Raw genomic sequence first — 17,650 nt, 5'->3', positions numbered from 1 at the left:
TATATATATATATATATATACATACATACATGCATACGTGGAGATGTATACACAGGGAACATTTAGAAAGTTTCCGCACTATTTTTTTTTTTAACTCTATTTATTACGAATTTCAAAAACAAATGATATCACTTTTCTACATAGTCACCTTCCTTTACGATGCAATTTTCCTAGCGTTGTGCCAAGTTTTTAATGTCGTCTGCAAAAAGTGTTTTTGCCTTCACCGTTTCCAACGAAAATATAAAAGTACGGAAACTTTTTGAATGTTCCTCGTGTATATACACACGGTCTAAAGTGATAGCACGTTTTCCCATCCGGTGCCCGTACCCTGCTTGGACGCAGTGTTGTCCAGCGTCCACAAGAGGGAGAGAATGTCTTACGAACAGAGACAAGTGACACGGTAAGACAGTAAATGATATGTAGTGATGTGCGTCACATCGTCCATAACAGTGTTGAAATGTCTGACATATAAAGGCAACAAGACGCTTAATTAGGATTAGGATTTAATTATTAGGAATTAGGAATGAAAGGGGTTGTAATGTCCAATAAAAAAGAAAGAAGGGAGGTAACGCATATCTGCTGAAGTGATTTTCACAAATGTATGACGCGACTGAAAGAGAAAGATTACCATTAAGCTCTTTGTAACAATTTATGCTTTTTGCTCTGGTAGTCTCTATGTATTCTGTCTCCAAAATTATCCCAACTCTTACTGCATTGCTATGTTTGGTAGTCTGAATGCAGGAAATAGTAGCGATAAAGAGAGAAATGACAGGAAATGATTAACTAATAGGAAACAGTTCAGTCCGTTGGTCCTGATTGAAAAGTGACAAAACTGCCATGAAAAGAGGCATTCTGAAATAAGTAGTGCAGCCATTAAAACAGCCATTCGAAAAACTCCCATTGTTAAATGCAAGGTTTCTTTAACAATAAGGCCACTTTGAAATTAAGTCTGTAACAATTAAATGTAAGCTAACTCAAGTTAATGAACCAAAATGGCATTGTATTTCATAATAATGAAGTGACTTTAATTTAATTTTACAATTTTTCACATTTCAGTGACTTGCTGCTTTTTCCATGTGCTTATATATTACATAATTACCATTTTATTTATTTAACTTTGTCAAAAATGGTATTACATAGACGGGAGCGTTTGAGACATTACGCTGTCACAGGTTAGCATGGCTGGCAGGAGCCATTCGTCATTCACTTAGAGGTATATCAGACAAGGGAGTCTCTGAATTTTTTTAATCCACTTAGAAATGTTACAGAGCCAGTGTTACCCCTTATTTCTTTAAAACAAGATTTGTAAAATGATTGGCCTGAGTGGGCTTGAACACGGCAGCTTTCTTGCCCGTACTTCTGAGGTTATGCACAGATTTTGTGGCGCTTTTCTCTTCACTTCTTCTCACTTCCTCTCCAAATTCTTTTTTTTTTTGTCACAGTGTTACTTTTTTTAGGTGTTTGGTTCTTGTGTTATAGTAAAATTTTAGATATATTTATGTCCATTGTAAATAGGCATTTTCTCACCATCAGAAGTTTGTTTTCAGGAGCCAGCGAGTTCCTGTATGATATCTGCCCTGGGTTTCATTGTGGTCCCTGGCCACGTTCGTGTGTTGCGTTCCCACCACACAAGAGAATCTGGAATCTTTATGCAAAATATGTGATGTGCAAAGAAGAGGGATGGGGTGCAGAGTGAGGAGTTCATGGGAGTTCTCCCACATTATTGCTTCGAAGTAGTCATGGGGGAGACGATTGCTTTGATTCAGTGCATTACACTGCATGTTGGGGAGGCCACTATGAAAAGTACTTCACAACTCGCCAAAGTCCAGACAACTAAATAAGATGGCACCGGTGCTTGTGGTCAACAATTCAACGTAATTCATCTCTAGAACCCCACCCATGATAGTTCTTGGTTGAATACAAAGTACAGAGCCTGGAGTAGGAGCTTTAAAATAAAATAAAAAAAAATACTACCAGTAAATGTCACGAGTTTTGGCAATGGAAATGCTATAAAAGTTCCCGAGCTTATAGAAAGTCCCTCATTTCTGCAAAAACTTCCTGTGGTGCCTGATTGATGGAGTTCTGCCAAGATGGCAGTCCTTACAACAGGTTCTCGCATTTTAGCCAAGGACGTCTGAAGCTGGCAGTGCTTGTGGTCAACCAATCAATACAATTCACCTTCTGGAACCCCACCCATGATAGAACAAAAATGAGAAGTGCATACCCTGGAGTAGGAGCTAAAAATAAAAGTACTAGGAACTATAAATGACCTGGATTCCTGTGGTGGGAATGCTACAAAAGTTCTTGAATTTCTAAAAATGGCCATGGTTCCTGAAAAAAATTCTGGCGGTGGGAAAGGCGCCTACTTACGTACAGCCTTAAACTTTGTTTGTAAATGTACTGAAATAATTTAACAGTAGAAGAGTAACCCCAACATAAACATGCCTTGCATGGTACAATTGTATTTTAAGGTGACTTGCCCTCACTTATATATTTTTTTGTTTTGCTGCTTTCTTTTCAAATTCATTTGTTGTAAACTTTTTTGCAGCTGTTGATATCTTGAATAAGCTGTTTAACCCTGAGACTATGTCCACACTACTACGTTTTCTTCGAAAATAAATGGCGTATTTAAAGAAAAAGGATCTCCTCACACACTAGTGTTTGCACATCGTTTATAAAAGTTTCTCCACCCACACTAACGACAGAAAACGCATATGACAAAGTTGTTCACCTAAAGTGGACATGAGCTCCTCTGCAGAAACGAGAACTGCCCTGGACACTAGATAGATTACTTTATTAATCCCAAGTGGAAATTCACATACTAGACCTTCATCCACAACCATCGAGCGCCCTCTTTTACGCAGTGGTGTGCTGGGGAGGCAGCATAAAGAAAAGAGACGCTTCATGCCTGGACAAACTGGTGAGGAAGGCAGGCTCTATTGTAGGCACGGAGCTGGACAGTTTGACATCTGTGGCAGAGCGACGGGCGCTGAGCAGATTCCTGTCAGTCATGGAGAATCCACTGCATCCACTGAACAGGATCATCTCCAGACAGAGGAGCAGCTTCAGCGACAGACTGCTGTCACCGTCCTGCTCCACTGACAGACTGAGGAGATCGTTCCTCCGACACACTATGCGACTCTTCAGTTCCACCGGGGGGGGTAAACGTTAACATTATATAAAGTAATTGTCTGTTATCAATATGCTGCTGCTGGAGTATGTGAATTTCCCCTTGGGATTAATAAATCTATCGATCTATCGATCGATCGATCGTGAGGAGAACGGCAATGGCAAATAACAGAAACGGAACAACAGCGCCTTCCATGATGTCTGGGACCGAGACACAATATTTTCCTTGATTTTCTCCTCTGCTCCACAGTTTCAAATTACAAATCTGACAATTCAGACATTGTGATTAATGGGCACATTGCAATCTTTCATTTAGGAAGGTGGAGCTGCGTTTATCCAAAATGATCAAAGTTCTGCAGCTTTTTCGCTTCATGGGATTTTTACCAAAAGTGTGACATGTTGAAATTATTTCACAGACAAAATATGTTCGTTTTAAAAAGCTTTAGTAAAAATTCAATGTAGAACAGTTCACACAAAAATAATAATTTATTTTATTTATAGGCGCCTTTCAAGGACACCTTACAGAGCATATTAATAACAGTCGCAACATAAAATTAATAAAATATTAGAGTACAATAAAACTAGAATGAATACAATAATAAAATTGAATTTAAATTTATCAGCTATCAATTATCAGACAGAATAAGCCAACTTAAAAAGATGAGATTTAAAGGTAGGAAGAGAGTCGATATTACAAATGTCTTGTGGGAGAGGTGAGGGGCCACTCGACTGAAAGTTCTAAACCCCATGGAAGTCAAGCAAGCCGGAGCTCTAATAAGTTTGACAGAGGAGGAAGATCTAAGGATACGAGAAGGAATGGAGATGTGAAGAAGATCAGAAAGATAAGGAGGTGCCCGATTTTGGAGGGTCTTGTAAGTAAAAAGCAGAATCTTCAAATCAATGCGATTTTTAATAAGGAGCCAGTGAAGCTGCTGAAGGACTGGAGTACCGTATTCTATAGAAGGGGTTCTGGTAATACGAGCGGCGGCAGCAGCATTCTGAACTAACTGAAGTTTGAGAGGAAGACCAGAAAGGATAGAATTACAATAATCAAGACGAGATGTGACCAGAGCATAAACAAGAATAGCAGTGCTGGCTACTGAAAGAGATAACGGCCGATATTACTTAGATGGAAATGTGCAGACCGAGTCACGCCTCAAATTTTAAGGTACTATCAAGAATAACACATAAGCTAGAGAAGAAAGAAAAAGTTGGTATATATAACGACAACAACAACATTTATTTCTAGAGCACATTTTCATGCAAATGATGGAGCTCAAAGTGCTTTACATGATAAAGAAAGAGAAAAAAGACAAAATAAATAAGAAAATAGAATTAGGGAACACTAATTAACATAGAATAAAAGTAAGGTCCAATGGCCAGGGAGGACAAAAATAAACAAAAACACTCTAGACGGCTGGAGAAAAAAATAAAATCTACAGGAGGTCCAAAGCCACAAGACCACCCAGCTCCCCTCTAGGCATTCTACCTAACATCAATGATCTCAATCAGTCCTCATGGTATTCAGGCTTCACATGGAAGAACTTGATGATGACGGTCATGTGGACTTCTGGCCTTTAATCCATCAATGGAGGGAAATCACGGTGCTTTGATCAGGTGGTGGTGGCGCAGATCGTCACCACAGAAAACCGTAAAAAGAATTTTGCAAAGTAAAGTCTGTGTTTAAAGAAAAATTCCATTTGTGATTTTTATCTTTGTTTCTCTAAGTTTGCTCCTACAGTCAAATTATTTCTAAACAGTCCTAAAACTATGCCTATGCCATTTACAAACTGTAAAAGAGTTTATCAGTCCATGCTAGCAATGAGACTAATCCCAAACGGACTAAATTAACACACTGCATTACTGGTATAGCCAAGAAGGTTCTATTTCCCGTTAACTACAGGGGGTAAAGGCTATACCATAATCTATAGGTATGAACGAAAATTCTATTCTCCTAGCTGTGTAAGCAGCCCAGGCTCCTAGAAACCATGGATTCTGGCATTTCAATCAATCAATCAATCAATCTCATCCGTCGTGTATTAGCGGCTCCTCGTCGGTTTCATTTTGCCGACGTGCTCGCCTCCGTTGTCTCTCAACGGCAGTGGTTTTACTTTGGCGACAGAGTTGCTTTGTTTGAGCTTCAGGCTGTAGCCTTGCACTTCCGAGCCGGACAGACAGACACACGTAGACGTTTATATATATATATATATATATATATATATATATATATTATTCAAATTAAGCAAACACTAATATGAGTTTAATTTAAAGCATTAACTTTCTAAAATTGGCTCTTATTCGGTCACACAACACCTTTTGCGTACAGGGCCCCCCCATTTCAGGGCACCATAATGTTTGGGACAATTGGCATCACAGGCGTTTGTGATTCTTCAGGTGGGTTTCATTGGCTCAAAAGATACCTTTTGCCATACCTGAGCTCACCAGTTGCATTCTTTGTTCTTCATGATATTCCAGATGGTTGATTTTGGTCATCCTAAGGTGTTGCCGATGTCTCCAATGGATTTATTCTTGTTTTTCAGCATCATGATGGCTTTTTTGATTTTCATTGGCAGAGCTCTTATCCTGACGTTGAAGAATGACAACTGCAGACTCCAAAGTGGAGAAGCAAGCAGAGGTATCTTAGAAAGCCATGAAACCCACCTGAGGAATCACAAACACTTGTGACACCGATTTTCCCAAACATTATGGTTCCCTGAAATGGAGTCCACATAGACAAAGTGCAGATCTCCTTAAATAAAAGTCTGCAATGTGCACGTTAATCATGATATCTGAATTTGTTCGATTTGTAGTTTTAATCCATGGAGCAGAGGTGGAAATCAAGGAGAAACGCGTCTTGTTCCAAACATGATGGAGGGCAGTGTATTTTGTTTGGACTGACAATGAAGTAGAATTGTTAGTGTAAGGAACTCACAGGTATAAGGCGAGCAAAGCGGCAGAGAAAATATAATGAGCAGGATCCAATCAGAAGGGCCACATGATAAGAACAAACCAATCAGAACATGCTTAGAGTCTGTATTACCAAGACTCTCTGTTTTCACCCCTCCACACTGCAGCTGGTGTTTTCAGGGATTTACGCCTCCCGGTGCAGTGTTTTCAAAAGTTTCTGTTTTTAGGGGTTAAGGAAACGGTGAGTTGTGTGGGCGAAAGGAAAAAATGGAGACTAATGTTTGTGTTTTTAAACGAAAGTGTAGTAGTGTGGACACAAGCCCCGAGTGATCTTTTAGAGCAGGGGTCGCCAACTCCGGTCCTGGAGAACCACCGTGGCGGCAGGTTTTCATTCTAACCCTTTTCTTAATGAGCGACCTGTTTTTGCTGCTAATGAACTTCTTTTGAATTCATTTTAATTGACCTGCTCTTGAAGACTCAGATCCCTTAATTGTTTCTTTTTCCTTAATTAGCAGCCATACAATAACGAGATACAAAATGAGCCAGAAACGACTGGTGTCCAAAGTACAATATCTGAAAATAAACAAAGATGAAGGTTCTCAGGAATGTTGATCTGCTCAGGTCCCTAAAAAATTTTAAACGGAGCTCTTAGAAAGAGAACATCAACAATTTCGGAAATGTCTGCTGAGGCACCTCGAGAGCAGCAACAAGCCATGAAATTAAGACGACGACAAGAACTGGCACCTCATTAAGCAGCTGGTTGGAGTTTGAGGCCCAGACTTAGTTGGTGTTCTGTTGGCTCCCTTCCTTCACATTTCATTTCTGTTTGGGTGCCATTTAAGGAAAGAAATGAAGCAATTCAGAGGCACGATGAAGAAATTCTGGAGAACAAACCTTAAAAGCTTTAAAGCAATTCAATTAAAACAAATTCACAAGAAGTTAATGAGCAGCACAAACAGGGCACTCATTTAATAAAAGGGTTTGAATGAAAACCTGCAGCCATGATGGTCCTTCCGGGACCAGACTTGGCGACCCCTGTTTTAGTTATTAGTTAGATAACACCTTGTTGTATTTGTTGTGAAGTGGTGTGCTATATATATATATAGATAGATAGATAGAGAGAGAAAGAGAGAGAGAGCACTGTAGTTAACAGTGAAGGAGTGTATTTTTTTTATTTTTTTGGTTTCTCCCATGTCTGTGTCTCTTATTTTCTATGTAGCAAAAGATTTTAAACCTGTGGGAAATAAACTCGGTCCAGTGATTAAAAGTTAGACAAATCAACGTTACGTTCTTTTCTTCGCACAACTTTCCAGCCTGCATGTCACCCCCTAACCCACGCACCGCACTACCTCAGTTGCACTGGAGTATTTGTTGCAGCAGCAGCTCTCTTTCAGATAATCGCTCTCTTCTCTTATCACTCTTAAAGCCAACTAAAATTCCACCTTTTCTTCTTGTAGGAATGAATCTTTTTCACCCTCCGCTGTGTTGCACTAACTGCTTTGAAAATTCCCATACAGCATTTTGCGTAGCAGAGCATTTGTGTACTCTCTCACTCTCTGTCTCACTCTCACTCTCTTTCTCACTCCCATTGCATCCTCCAGCTCTGCCCTGCACTCTGCCTTCTCATCTTGTCACCTGTCCACTGAAATTCAACCAGTGTTTTGCATAGCTTGATCTGCCACCTCTCAGTGATTTGATCATGACATTTGTTTTCCTATTGTAACATACTTTTTTTATCTGCTATATTTTTTTTTTTCTCCACTCTTTTATTATAGGCATGCGGAGACCCCAAAGCAAAACCATCATATTTGATAGACAAAAATCTGGAGTCTGCTGTCAAATTCATCGTCAGAAAATTTCCTGCCGTGGAGACGCGCAACAACAATGTAAGTCATGCAGTCGGAATTACTCTGTGTTACCTAATGACCGTCGTAATGTGGATTGTAAATGACTAAAGGCTAAGAAGTTACCGTTATATTTGGAGACTTGTATTAAAATTGCTGAGTTATAAACAATGGGAATGTTTGACATTTTTCTACTTAACTGGGATGAACTTCTCTTCAAAACAGTTTCGGAGCTGAGAAAGTTCCTGTCAGTAAAGACTGTGGGATGTAAAATGGCCACATCTACCAGAAAGCTATTCACCCCCCTCAGTGTTTTTATCCTGCTTTGTTTCATTACAACCTGGAATTCAAATGGATATTTGAGGAGTTTGCACTCTTTGATTTACACAACATGCCTACCATTTTAATGTGCAGTAATTAATACTAAAAAACAGAAATCCTGAGTGTGCATAAGCATTCACCCACCAAAGTCAATACTCTGTTGATCCCCCTTTGCCTGCAATTCCGGCGAATGTCTCCATTAGCTTAGCATGCCTCACACAGTGGGATTTTAGCTCGTTCTTCATTGGCAAAACCGTATGTGGCGGAAGTGCAGCAGTCCATGTCTCCGGAACTATCTGGTTGCCCCCTGGTGGTGGCCACGGGCCCCAACAGGATTAAACTTCTAAGCTCCGATCCCGAGGCCCTCATGAAAACCAGGGTGGCTGCCCTCTCGTGGTCCAGGGGATGAATTGTCCCTCCCCTGGTCCTTCCAGGCGTCCCGGCTGGGGATCCTGCCCAAACGCGGTAACTCCATCAAGTTCAATCGGTTGCGTTTTGTGTACAGAAATCTTCAAGTCAGCCGTAGATTCCCAGTTGGATTGAGGTTTGCAAGACTTTGAAATTGTGTCCCTTTAAACCACTCCAGTGTAGCTTTAAGGTCTTTGTCCTGCTGGATGTTGATCCTTTGTCCCAGTCTCAGATCTCTGGCAGACTCAAACAGGTTTTCCTCTGGAATTGCCCTGTATTTAATGCCATCCATCTTTCCTTTAATTCTGATCAGTTTTCCTGTCCTCACAGCATGATGCTGTCACCATCATACTTTACGGTGGGAATGGTGTCCTCAGGGTGATGGAACATTTTGGGTTTGTACCACACATGTTGTTTCCCATTATGATCAAAGAACTGAAATTTTAGCCTCACCTGACCAGAGAACTTTCTTCCAAGTGTTTATGGAGTCCACCACACGCTGTTCGACAAACTCCAAACTTGCTTTCTTATTATTATTATTTTTTTTTTTTTTTTACCACCGTCTGTTTAGTGTTTGGCTTAAAGTGGTCTTGTGGACTGATAGTCCCATCTCCGCTGTGGATCTTTGCAGCTCCTTCAGTGTTCTCCTTGGTGTTTTTGTGTTATCTCTGATGAATGCCTTCTTTGCCCGGTCTGTGAGTTTTGGTGTGTGGCCTTCCCTTGTCAGTTTTATAGTGGTGCCATGTTCTTTCCATTTTTTTTTTATAATGGATTTAATGGTGCTCTGTGGGATGTTCAGAGTTTGCGATATTTTGTTTATAACCCAACCCTGATCTTTGCTTCTCCACAACTTTGTCTCTGACTTGTTTGGAGTGCTTCTTGGTTTTTATGTCGCTTGCTTAGTGGTGTTGCAGAGTTAGGGACTTTTCAGAAGGGGTCTGTTTATACAAATATCATGTGACACTTTGATTGCACACAGGTGAACCCTAAACAAATAATTATGAGACTTGTGAAGTTAATTGGTTTGGAGCAGATTGTATTTAGGGGTTTCATAGCAAATGGGATGAATACATATGCACTCCCCGTGACCCTGTGTTTGGATTCAGCGGGTTGGATAATGGATGGATGGATGGATGGACATATGCACTCAGAACTTTTCAGCTTTTACTTGGTGTTTTTATATATATATATATATATATATATATAATATATGTTGTGATATCGGTGCTTGGTTGGCGCCGACCCGACACAGACTGACAACGGAGGCACGTGTAAAATAAACAAGAGAACTTTTAATTTCTTATTCACCTGTGGGGCACGTCTTCCCCGTGAACCCCACAGGCACAACACAGTCCCGAAACACAAAGAAAAATCACCCCAAATCACACTTTTCTTTCCACTCCTCCCAGGCAGCTTTGTCTTCCTCCTCCTGACTCTGGCACCCTGAGTAGTGGCTGCAGGCTCCTCTTGTAGCCCACCCGGAAGTGCTGCAGGTGCTCGTTGACCTGCTTCTGGCTGCACTTCCGGGTGTGGCTGCGCTCCCGCCCATACGGGCTCGTTAAGCCGTGCAGCACTACGCAGCTCCCCCTAGCGGAGGCCACGGAGCCCAACCAAGAGGAGCTCTGGTGTTCCACGAAAATGGCCCCGACACAACCCAGGGGGGCTGCTAACAAAGGTTCCGAGGGACATAGTGTGGATTCCATGGCTGCTCCCCCGGATCTAGTGACAATGGGGCGTCCCGGCCATCTGCCACAATGTTTATATATATATATATATATATATATATATATATATATATATATATATATATATATATATAATATAAATAATATACTGTCATCCCTCACCTATCGCAGGGGTTACGTTCCAGAACCCCCCGCGAAAGTGAAAATACGCGAAGTAAAAACCATATGTTCATATGGTTATTTTTATATAATTTAAGTCCTTATAATCTCTCCCACACTCTTATAAACATTTCCCGCACAGTTATACAACATAAACCCTTTGTATTCTCTTAGATATTAGGTAAGATTCGTTGAAATTATGTATGTAAACACACTGTTTATATACAGTAAAACCTAAATATTATAGATAAGATATCGAGCATCTCCGATATCACATATGTTACATGTTATGTTACAGACAGGCCACCAGCAATAAATACATACAATGCAAGAAAAATTGTATACAGTAAAATGTGTGTACAGTGACACTAAACGTATGTACTAAGTACTGTACGCAGAAAATTAATTATGGTTACTCACCAACAATGACACAACGACTTGTCCGATAACGATAAGTTTAATTTTACTGCACAACAAAGGATAGCGTTACAGCTCTTCTAAAGGAGCCTGTTCAGGCGACTGAGTAGCACCGCTGTTGTTCTTCTTCCGGCAGTCTTCAATCCAAATCCCTAAAGCAGATTCCATCCGGACTACCGCCTCATTACGTCCACTTACAACTCGTTTTGCGCCCTGGTTAAAGGACACTGCGGCCGTAGATCTTATATTCTTTTCCTCCTTTTTAAATAAAAAGAATCGTGGACTCATTGATGCCGTAATTGCGTCCTACAGTGGTGTAGCTGTTCCCTTCCTTCAACATATCCAAAACTTTTACCTTTTTGGCAGTTGTTAGCATCTTCTGTTGGTGCTTGGGGGATTTTACATATAAAATTCATAATAGAGTGAAGCCGCAAAAGTCGAAGCGCGATATAGCGAGGGATTACTGTATATATATCGGCCTGCAGCCTCTGTCTCGAATTAACGTGAATATATCACCGCTGCAAGCGAGCTATGATACTTAACGCAATGAGAGAAGTCGCCAAATCAACCGGAATGTTCAAATTATAGAAAAAAAAAAACCCGATCCAGATCCATTAAGTAGTTCTGTCGTTCAGTAGCTAAGTGGAGGCAAGGTGCACTCCGAGGATGGGCGTATGATTGAGGAGGGCCCCGCCCTGCTCTCCACTCCTGATGTCACGCTTCACCCTTTCTTCAGCCTGCAGCCTCTGTCTCAGAATAGCAGAAGTAAATTACTCCTGCAAGCGAACAGAAGTCGCAAAATCAACTGGAATGTTCATGCAAATTATAGAAGAAAACTCAATCCAAATCCGTTAGGTAGTTCTCTCGTGAAAAGTGGACAGACAGACAGATTTTATAGAGAGATATACAACATCATTCAACATCAACAATTTGGACTATATTGTGAAGTCTATTACTTAAAATCCAAATGAAATTCCAGATGCAACAAATGCAACAAAACAGGGCAAGCACTGAGGGGGATGAATACTGTTGCTGGGCACTGTATCTTCACAACAGTTTTGGATTTTTCAGAAAAGACTGTGGGGTATGTACAATGGCTACAGAAAGCTATAATGCTGTGTTCCATTTTCCTCAAGTCAGATTTAAGAGCTGGGAATAATGTCACAACTGAGTTGATTGTGTGTTCCAGGAAAACCAATATGGACACATTCAGGAAAACCAACATATTACGTGGTTATTTTGCACATCCAAACACCGTAGCAACATGTCCATAGATAGAAGTTGGACATCACCGTGTGTACGACTGATTTAATGAGACACACTCAGACAAAAGTGCTAATTAACAGTAAGATATCATGGCTTTTACTAAAGTTTGCGGTGTACGTTGCCATTTGGAAGTGACGTCATAATCTGACAGACCAACTCCCGAGTTTTCCTAGTTGGGAATCCAATTTAAGGGGATGTTCCAGTTGAAAATTCCAACTAGGAACTCAGAAATTCTGACTTCATAGTGGACTACAGCATTAGTGCTCCTTATTCTCTCCTTAGTTGTGTGGGATGTGTGTTTTTATGCATCTGCAACCGGGATAACAGTTCACAAATTCCGTGGTCCATTTTGTGTTTCGATTTTGCCTCCCAATTTGTGTGTCTGTGTACAGAAGACTAAATATTGTATTAAGGAGAAATGTTAAATATTGTATTAAGGAGAAATGTTTAATTTTTTTAAAACTCTCAGAAATTGTGCAGTGTAGTCCTGCCTTCTGATGGATCCACTGTTCTTAGTTTGAATCTCCGGTATCTCCAATATGCACTAAGCATATTTTTTTTTAAATTTTTTTTTTATTATTATATAACTTGTCTGCATATTATTTTCACCAGTTACTTCAGTTTTGTCTCCCAAATCTCAATGATATGCAGGATAGGTTATTAAGTGGTTATAGATCATGACTAGGCCCTGTTCTGGTCATTTCCAGCCTCCCTGCAGTCCTGAGTTGGATTAAGTACAGTTCTGCACTAAGTTATGGCCGACTGAGTTTAGGTGAGTCACACTTACGGCTGAGGGCCTTAGGAAGACAATAGGGTAATTTTGCTAAAACCAACTGCAGTAATAAATCTTTATTATTATTATTGATCAGAATGTCATATGTTTTCTGACACATAGAGGTCCTTCAAGGTTTGTTCTCATCGCTCCTGCTCTACGTGGCTAATGCATTCAGCCTACTCTGCCTTTGTTTACAGCAATGTTTCTCAATCTCTATGGTCCCGAGACCCAGTTTTGCCATTTTATGTACACTGATAACCCATTAGCTGCAATAGCAAACTGTCCCCTTGGTTAAACGAGCGCAATTGGGGCAGTCCCCTTTGGTGAAATGAGCTCATTTAGAAATGGAAATACATTGTGCTTGCGTGACCCACTACCACCCACTCATGAACTAACAATGGCAAAATGCGGCCCATCAGTGGTTACTTGGGTAATGAAAAAGTGATTGAGAAAAACACTGACTTAGGTGGCCAACTCATTAACCTTCTATGGCAACCAGTAGCACGACTCAGTGGTTGAGAAACACTGCCTCACATGGACATGGAGTGCAACTGCTGAGATGTGAAGATCGGTTTGTGCTACTTTGTACCGACAGTTAAAAGTATGTGTACCAATAACCCACACCCAGGCACATAGGGCCCCAAATGCAACGACTTGTGCACTTAGTGGTCGACATATAGCCAGCCAATATGGAACCATAAAGCGGCACATGACTGTATAATGTTATAGTTTAAGAATAAATATGGGTCAAAGTCAGATCTGGTTTACTATAGTATGGTCAGAATGTATTCAGACCCTTTCACTTTTTTCACATTTTGTTACGTTGAATCCTTAGGTGAAAATTGTTTACCTTAATCTTTCCCCACACAAGAAGCAGAAACAGAATTTTAGAAATTTTTGCAAATTTATTAAGAGTGGAAACCTAAACTATCCTACTGGCGCAAGTATTCAGACGCTTTGCTTTGGCTGAGGTGTATCACATTCTATTGATCATCATTGAGATGTTTCTATGCCTTGTTCCATCTTCAGCTGTGGTCAATTCAGTTGAGTGGACATGACTAGGAGAGGCACACATCTGTCAATATGCGGTCTAACTCTTAAGCAAAAACCAAGCCATGAGAGTGAAGGAATTGCCTGCAGAGTTTAAAGACAGGATTGTGTCAAGGCACAGATCGGAGGAATTCTGCAAATGCGAAGGTTTCCAAGAGCACAGTGGTCTCCATAATTGAATGAATGAATACAGTCATATGAAAAAGTTTGTGAACCCCTCTCAGCCTGCATAATAACTGACTCTCCTTTCAACAAAAAAGATAACAGTGGTATGTCTTTCATTTCCTAGGAGTACTGCGGTGTTTTCTGAACAAAGATTTTTAGTGACGCAGTATTTAGTTGTATGAAATTAAATCAAATGTGAAAAACTGGCTGTGCACAAATGTGGGTCCCCTTGTCATTGTGCTGATTTGAATGTCTGTCACTGCTCAATGCTGATTACTTGTAACACCAAGTTGGTGTGATGAGCTCGTTAAGCCTTGAACTTCATAGACAGGTGTGTCCAATCATGAGATATAAAGGTATTTAAGGTGGTCAATTACAAGTTGTGCTTCCTTCGTTTTGACTCTCCTCTGAAGAGTGACAGCATGGGATCCTCAAAGCAACTCTCCAAAGATCTGAAAACAAAGATTGTTGAGTCTCCTGGTTTAGGGGAAGGCTACAAAAAGACATCTCAGAGGTTTAAACTGTCAGTTTCTGTAACTGTAAGGAATGGAATCAGGAAATGGAAGGCCACAGGCACAGTTGCTGTTAAACCCAGCAGGTCTGGCAGGCCAAGAAAAGTACAGGAGCGGCATATGAGCAGGATTGTGAGAATGGTGACAGACAACCCACAGATCACCTCCAAAGACCTGCAAGAACATCTTGGTGCAGATGGTGTATCTGTACATCGTTCTACAATTCAGCGCAATTTGCACAAAGAACATCTGTATGGCAGGGTGATGAGAAAGAAGCCCTTTCTGCACTCACGCCACAAACAGAGTCGCTTGTTTTATGCCAATGCTCATTTAGACAAGCCAGATTCATTTGGGAACAAAGTGCTTTGGACTGATGAGACAAAATTGGAGTTATTTGGTCAGAACAAAAAGCGCTTTGCATGGTGGAAGAAGAACACCGCATTCCAAGAAAAACACCTGCTACCTACTGTCAAATTTGGTGGAGGTTCCATCATGCTGTGGGGCTGTGTGGCTAGTTCAGGGACTGGGGCCCTTGTTAAAGTCGAGGGTCAGATGAATTCAACCCAATATCAACAAATTCAAAGCATCAGTTACAACAGGGGTGGGCAAAGTCATTCCTGGAGGGCTGCAGTGGCTGCGGGTTTTTGTTCCAACCCAGTTGCTTAATTAGAAAATAATCCTTGCCAATAATTACATTTCATGGCTTGTTAGTGCTTTAACTCTGCTATGTCAAGTCAGTCTCATATCCTAGATTTTTTTTTCCATTCTAAGGATATCATCCAAATACTTTGAAGTATAAAACGGATGGGTAATTCTCAATCCTTCAATTTTTTCTCTTCTCTTTCCTTGCAAGTATTTAATTAAACCAAATAGTGCACAATAAATACACACAGGTGTAAAGGGTAACAAACAAAATGGATAACTGCTGGTTTCTTTTGTCATTTGCATCTTATTGCTAATAAGGAGCAATTAAAAACTGAGAATGCAGCTGTTTAAGACTTAAATAAGCAATAAGGGTTCAAAATGTTAACGAGGGAGATAACTAAAATGAAGCAGAAGTGTTTCTAGAGCAATAAGTGCTTCTTATTAAGCAATTGGGTTGGAACAAAAACCTGCAGCCACTGCAGCCCTCCAGGAATGACTTTGCCCACCCCTGAGTTACAAAGTTTAAGTTACGCAGGGGTTGGATATTCCAACAAGACAATGACCCAAAACAGTTCGAAATCTATAAAGGCATTCATGCAGAGGGAGAAGTACAATGTTGTGGAATGGCCATCACAGTCTACTGACTTAAATATCATCGAAAATCTTAGGGATGATTTGAAGCAGGCTGTCCATCAAATTGAACTGAACTGGAGAGATTTTGTATGGAAGAATGGTCAACAATACCTCCATCCAGAATCCAGACACTCAAAGGCTGTACGTGGACAGCTTCTAGAGGCCAAAATGAGGCTCAACTAAGTACGGATGTCATATCTCTGTTTGGGTGCCCACATTTATGCACCTGTCTAATTTTGTTATGATGCATATTGCATATTTTCTGTTAATCCAATAAACTTCATGTCACTGCTGAAATCCTACTGTTTCCATAAGGCATGTCATACATTAAAAGGAAGTTGCTACTTTGAAAGCTCCGCCAATGAGAAACAAAAATCCAAAGAATTAAGAGGGGTTCCCAAACTTTTTCATATGACTGTATCTTTATTGTCATTGCACATATACAACCAAATTAAATGGCAACTTATCATTGCAAAACAATATGAAATTCTAAAACTGTAAATTTATATATAAAGATTTATGAAAGGCATTCTAAAGAATTAAAAAAAAAAGGTAAAATACACATCATACCACACATGCAAGACATTTTTCACATTCTGCTGGTATTCATGTAATGAGCTGCATTTAATGCAATCATAGATTAAAAAAGGTTTCACTCCAAGGCTAACTGTCCTAAAACGTCTGCCTGAGGGCAGCAGTTCAAACAGAGAGTGACAGGGGTGGGATGGATCTTTAATTATTGTCTGGGCCTTTTTAAGATGGTGGAAATTGTAAAGATCTTCTAGGGATAGGAGAGGCCATCCAGTAATTTTCTAGGTGGTATTTACGATCCCCTGGAGCGCTTTCCTCTCTGATGCTGTGCACCTGGCAAACCACACACAGATGCAATCAGTCAATATTCTTTCTACAATAAAAGGACATGAGCAGTTTTGGGGGAAATTATTCTTCCTGAGGATCCTTCCTGTGTAAGTAAAGTCTCTGCTGTGGTTTTGTTACCATCTAAGTGGTGTTAGCTCTCCAAGTCAGGTCCTCCTCCTGTTTGCACACCCAGGAATTGGAAGTCTGAGACCCTCTCCATGCAGTTCCCACCAATGAAAAGGGTCTGGATATCCATTTGTTTTCTCCTAAAGTTGATAATCAGCTCCTTGGTTTTGGTGGTGTTGAGAACCAGATTGTTGCTTCTGCCATAACCCAGACAGCCGCTCCACCTTGTCCCGATAACTGGACTCATTCCCCTCAGAGATGAGCCCCACTACAGTGGTGTCATCAGCAATTTTGATGATGCCATTGCTGGAGTGTGCAGGGGTGTAGTCATGGGTATAGAGGGCTCAGCATGCAGACCTGCGGAGAACCAGTGGAGGCAAAGGGATGAGGAAATGTTGGGGGTCCTACTCTTACCCTCTGGGAGCAATTAGAGATGAAGTCCATAATCCAGAGGCAGATTACCAGTCTATGAGGGAGGGTGATATTAAATGCAGAGCAGTCTAGCGTAACTCCCCTTCTGCTCCAAGTGGGTTAGAACAGAATGGAGAGTTGTGGCTATGGTGTCCCCTGTAGATCTGTTTGCCATGTAAGCATACTGATGTGTGTCTAACATGAGTGGAAGGTTTGAAATGATGGACCAGTTTCTCAAAGCACTTCATGATCACAGGAGTAAGTACTACTGGATGAAAGTCATTCGGGCTGCAGATGGTAGCCTTTTTTGGCAGTGGAACTATAATAAGAACATCAGGC

At 40.7% G+C, this 17,650-nt stretch overlaps 1 protein-coding gene across 1 annotated transcript in view; it reads left to right on the top strand.

Annotated features, from left to right (window-relative positions):
- Nucleotides 1-17,650, top strand: part of nckap1 (NCK-associated protein 1) — a 272,226-nt gene that overhangs the window by 56,976 nt on the left and 197,600 nt on the right. Inside the window, 1 exon segment of the mRNA XM_051930467.1 lies at nucleotides 7,812-7,922. Within this exon segment, the coding sequence (XP_051786427.1) occupies nucleotides 7,812-7,922 (111 nt within the window).

Source organism: Erpetoichthys calabaricus, chromosome 8, assembly GCF_900747795.2.
Source record: "Erpetoichthys calabaricus chromosome 8, fErpCal1.3, whole genome shotgun sequence".
In the NCBI taxonomy this organism is placed as follows: Eukaryota; Metazoa; Chordata; class Cladistia; order Polypteriformes; family Polypteridae; genus Erpetoichthys; species Erpetoichthys calabaricus.
This window is presented reverse-complemented; position numbering and strand designations above follow the sequence as displayed.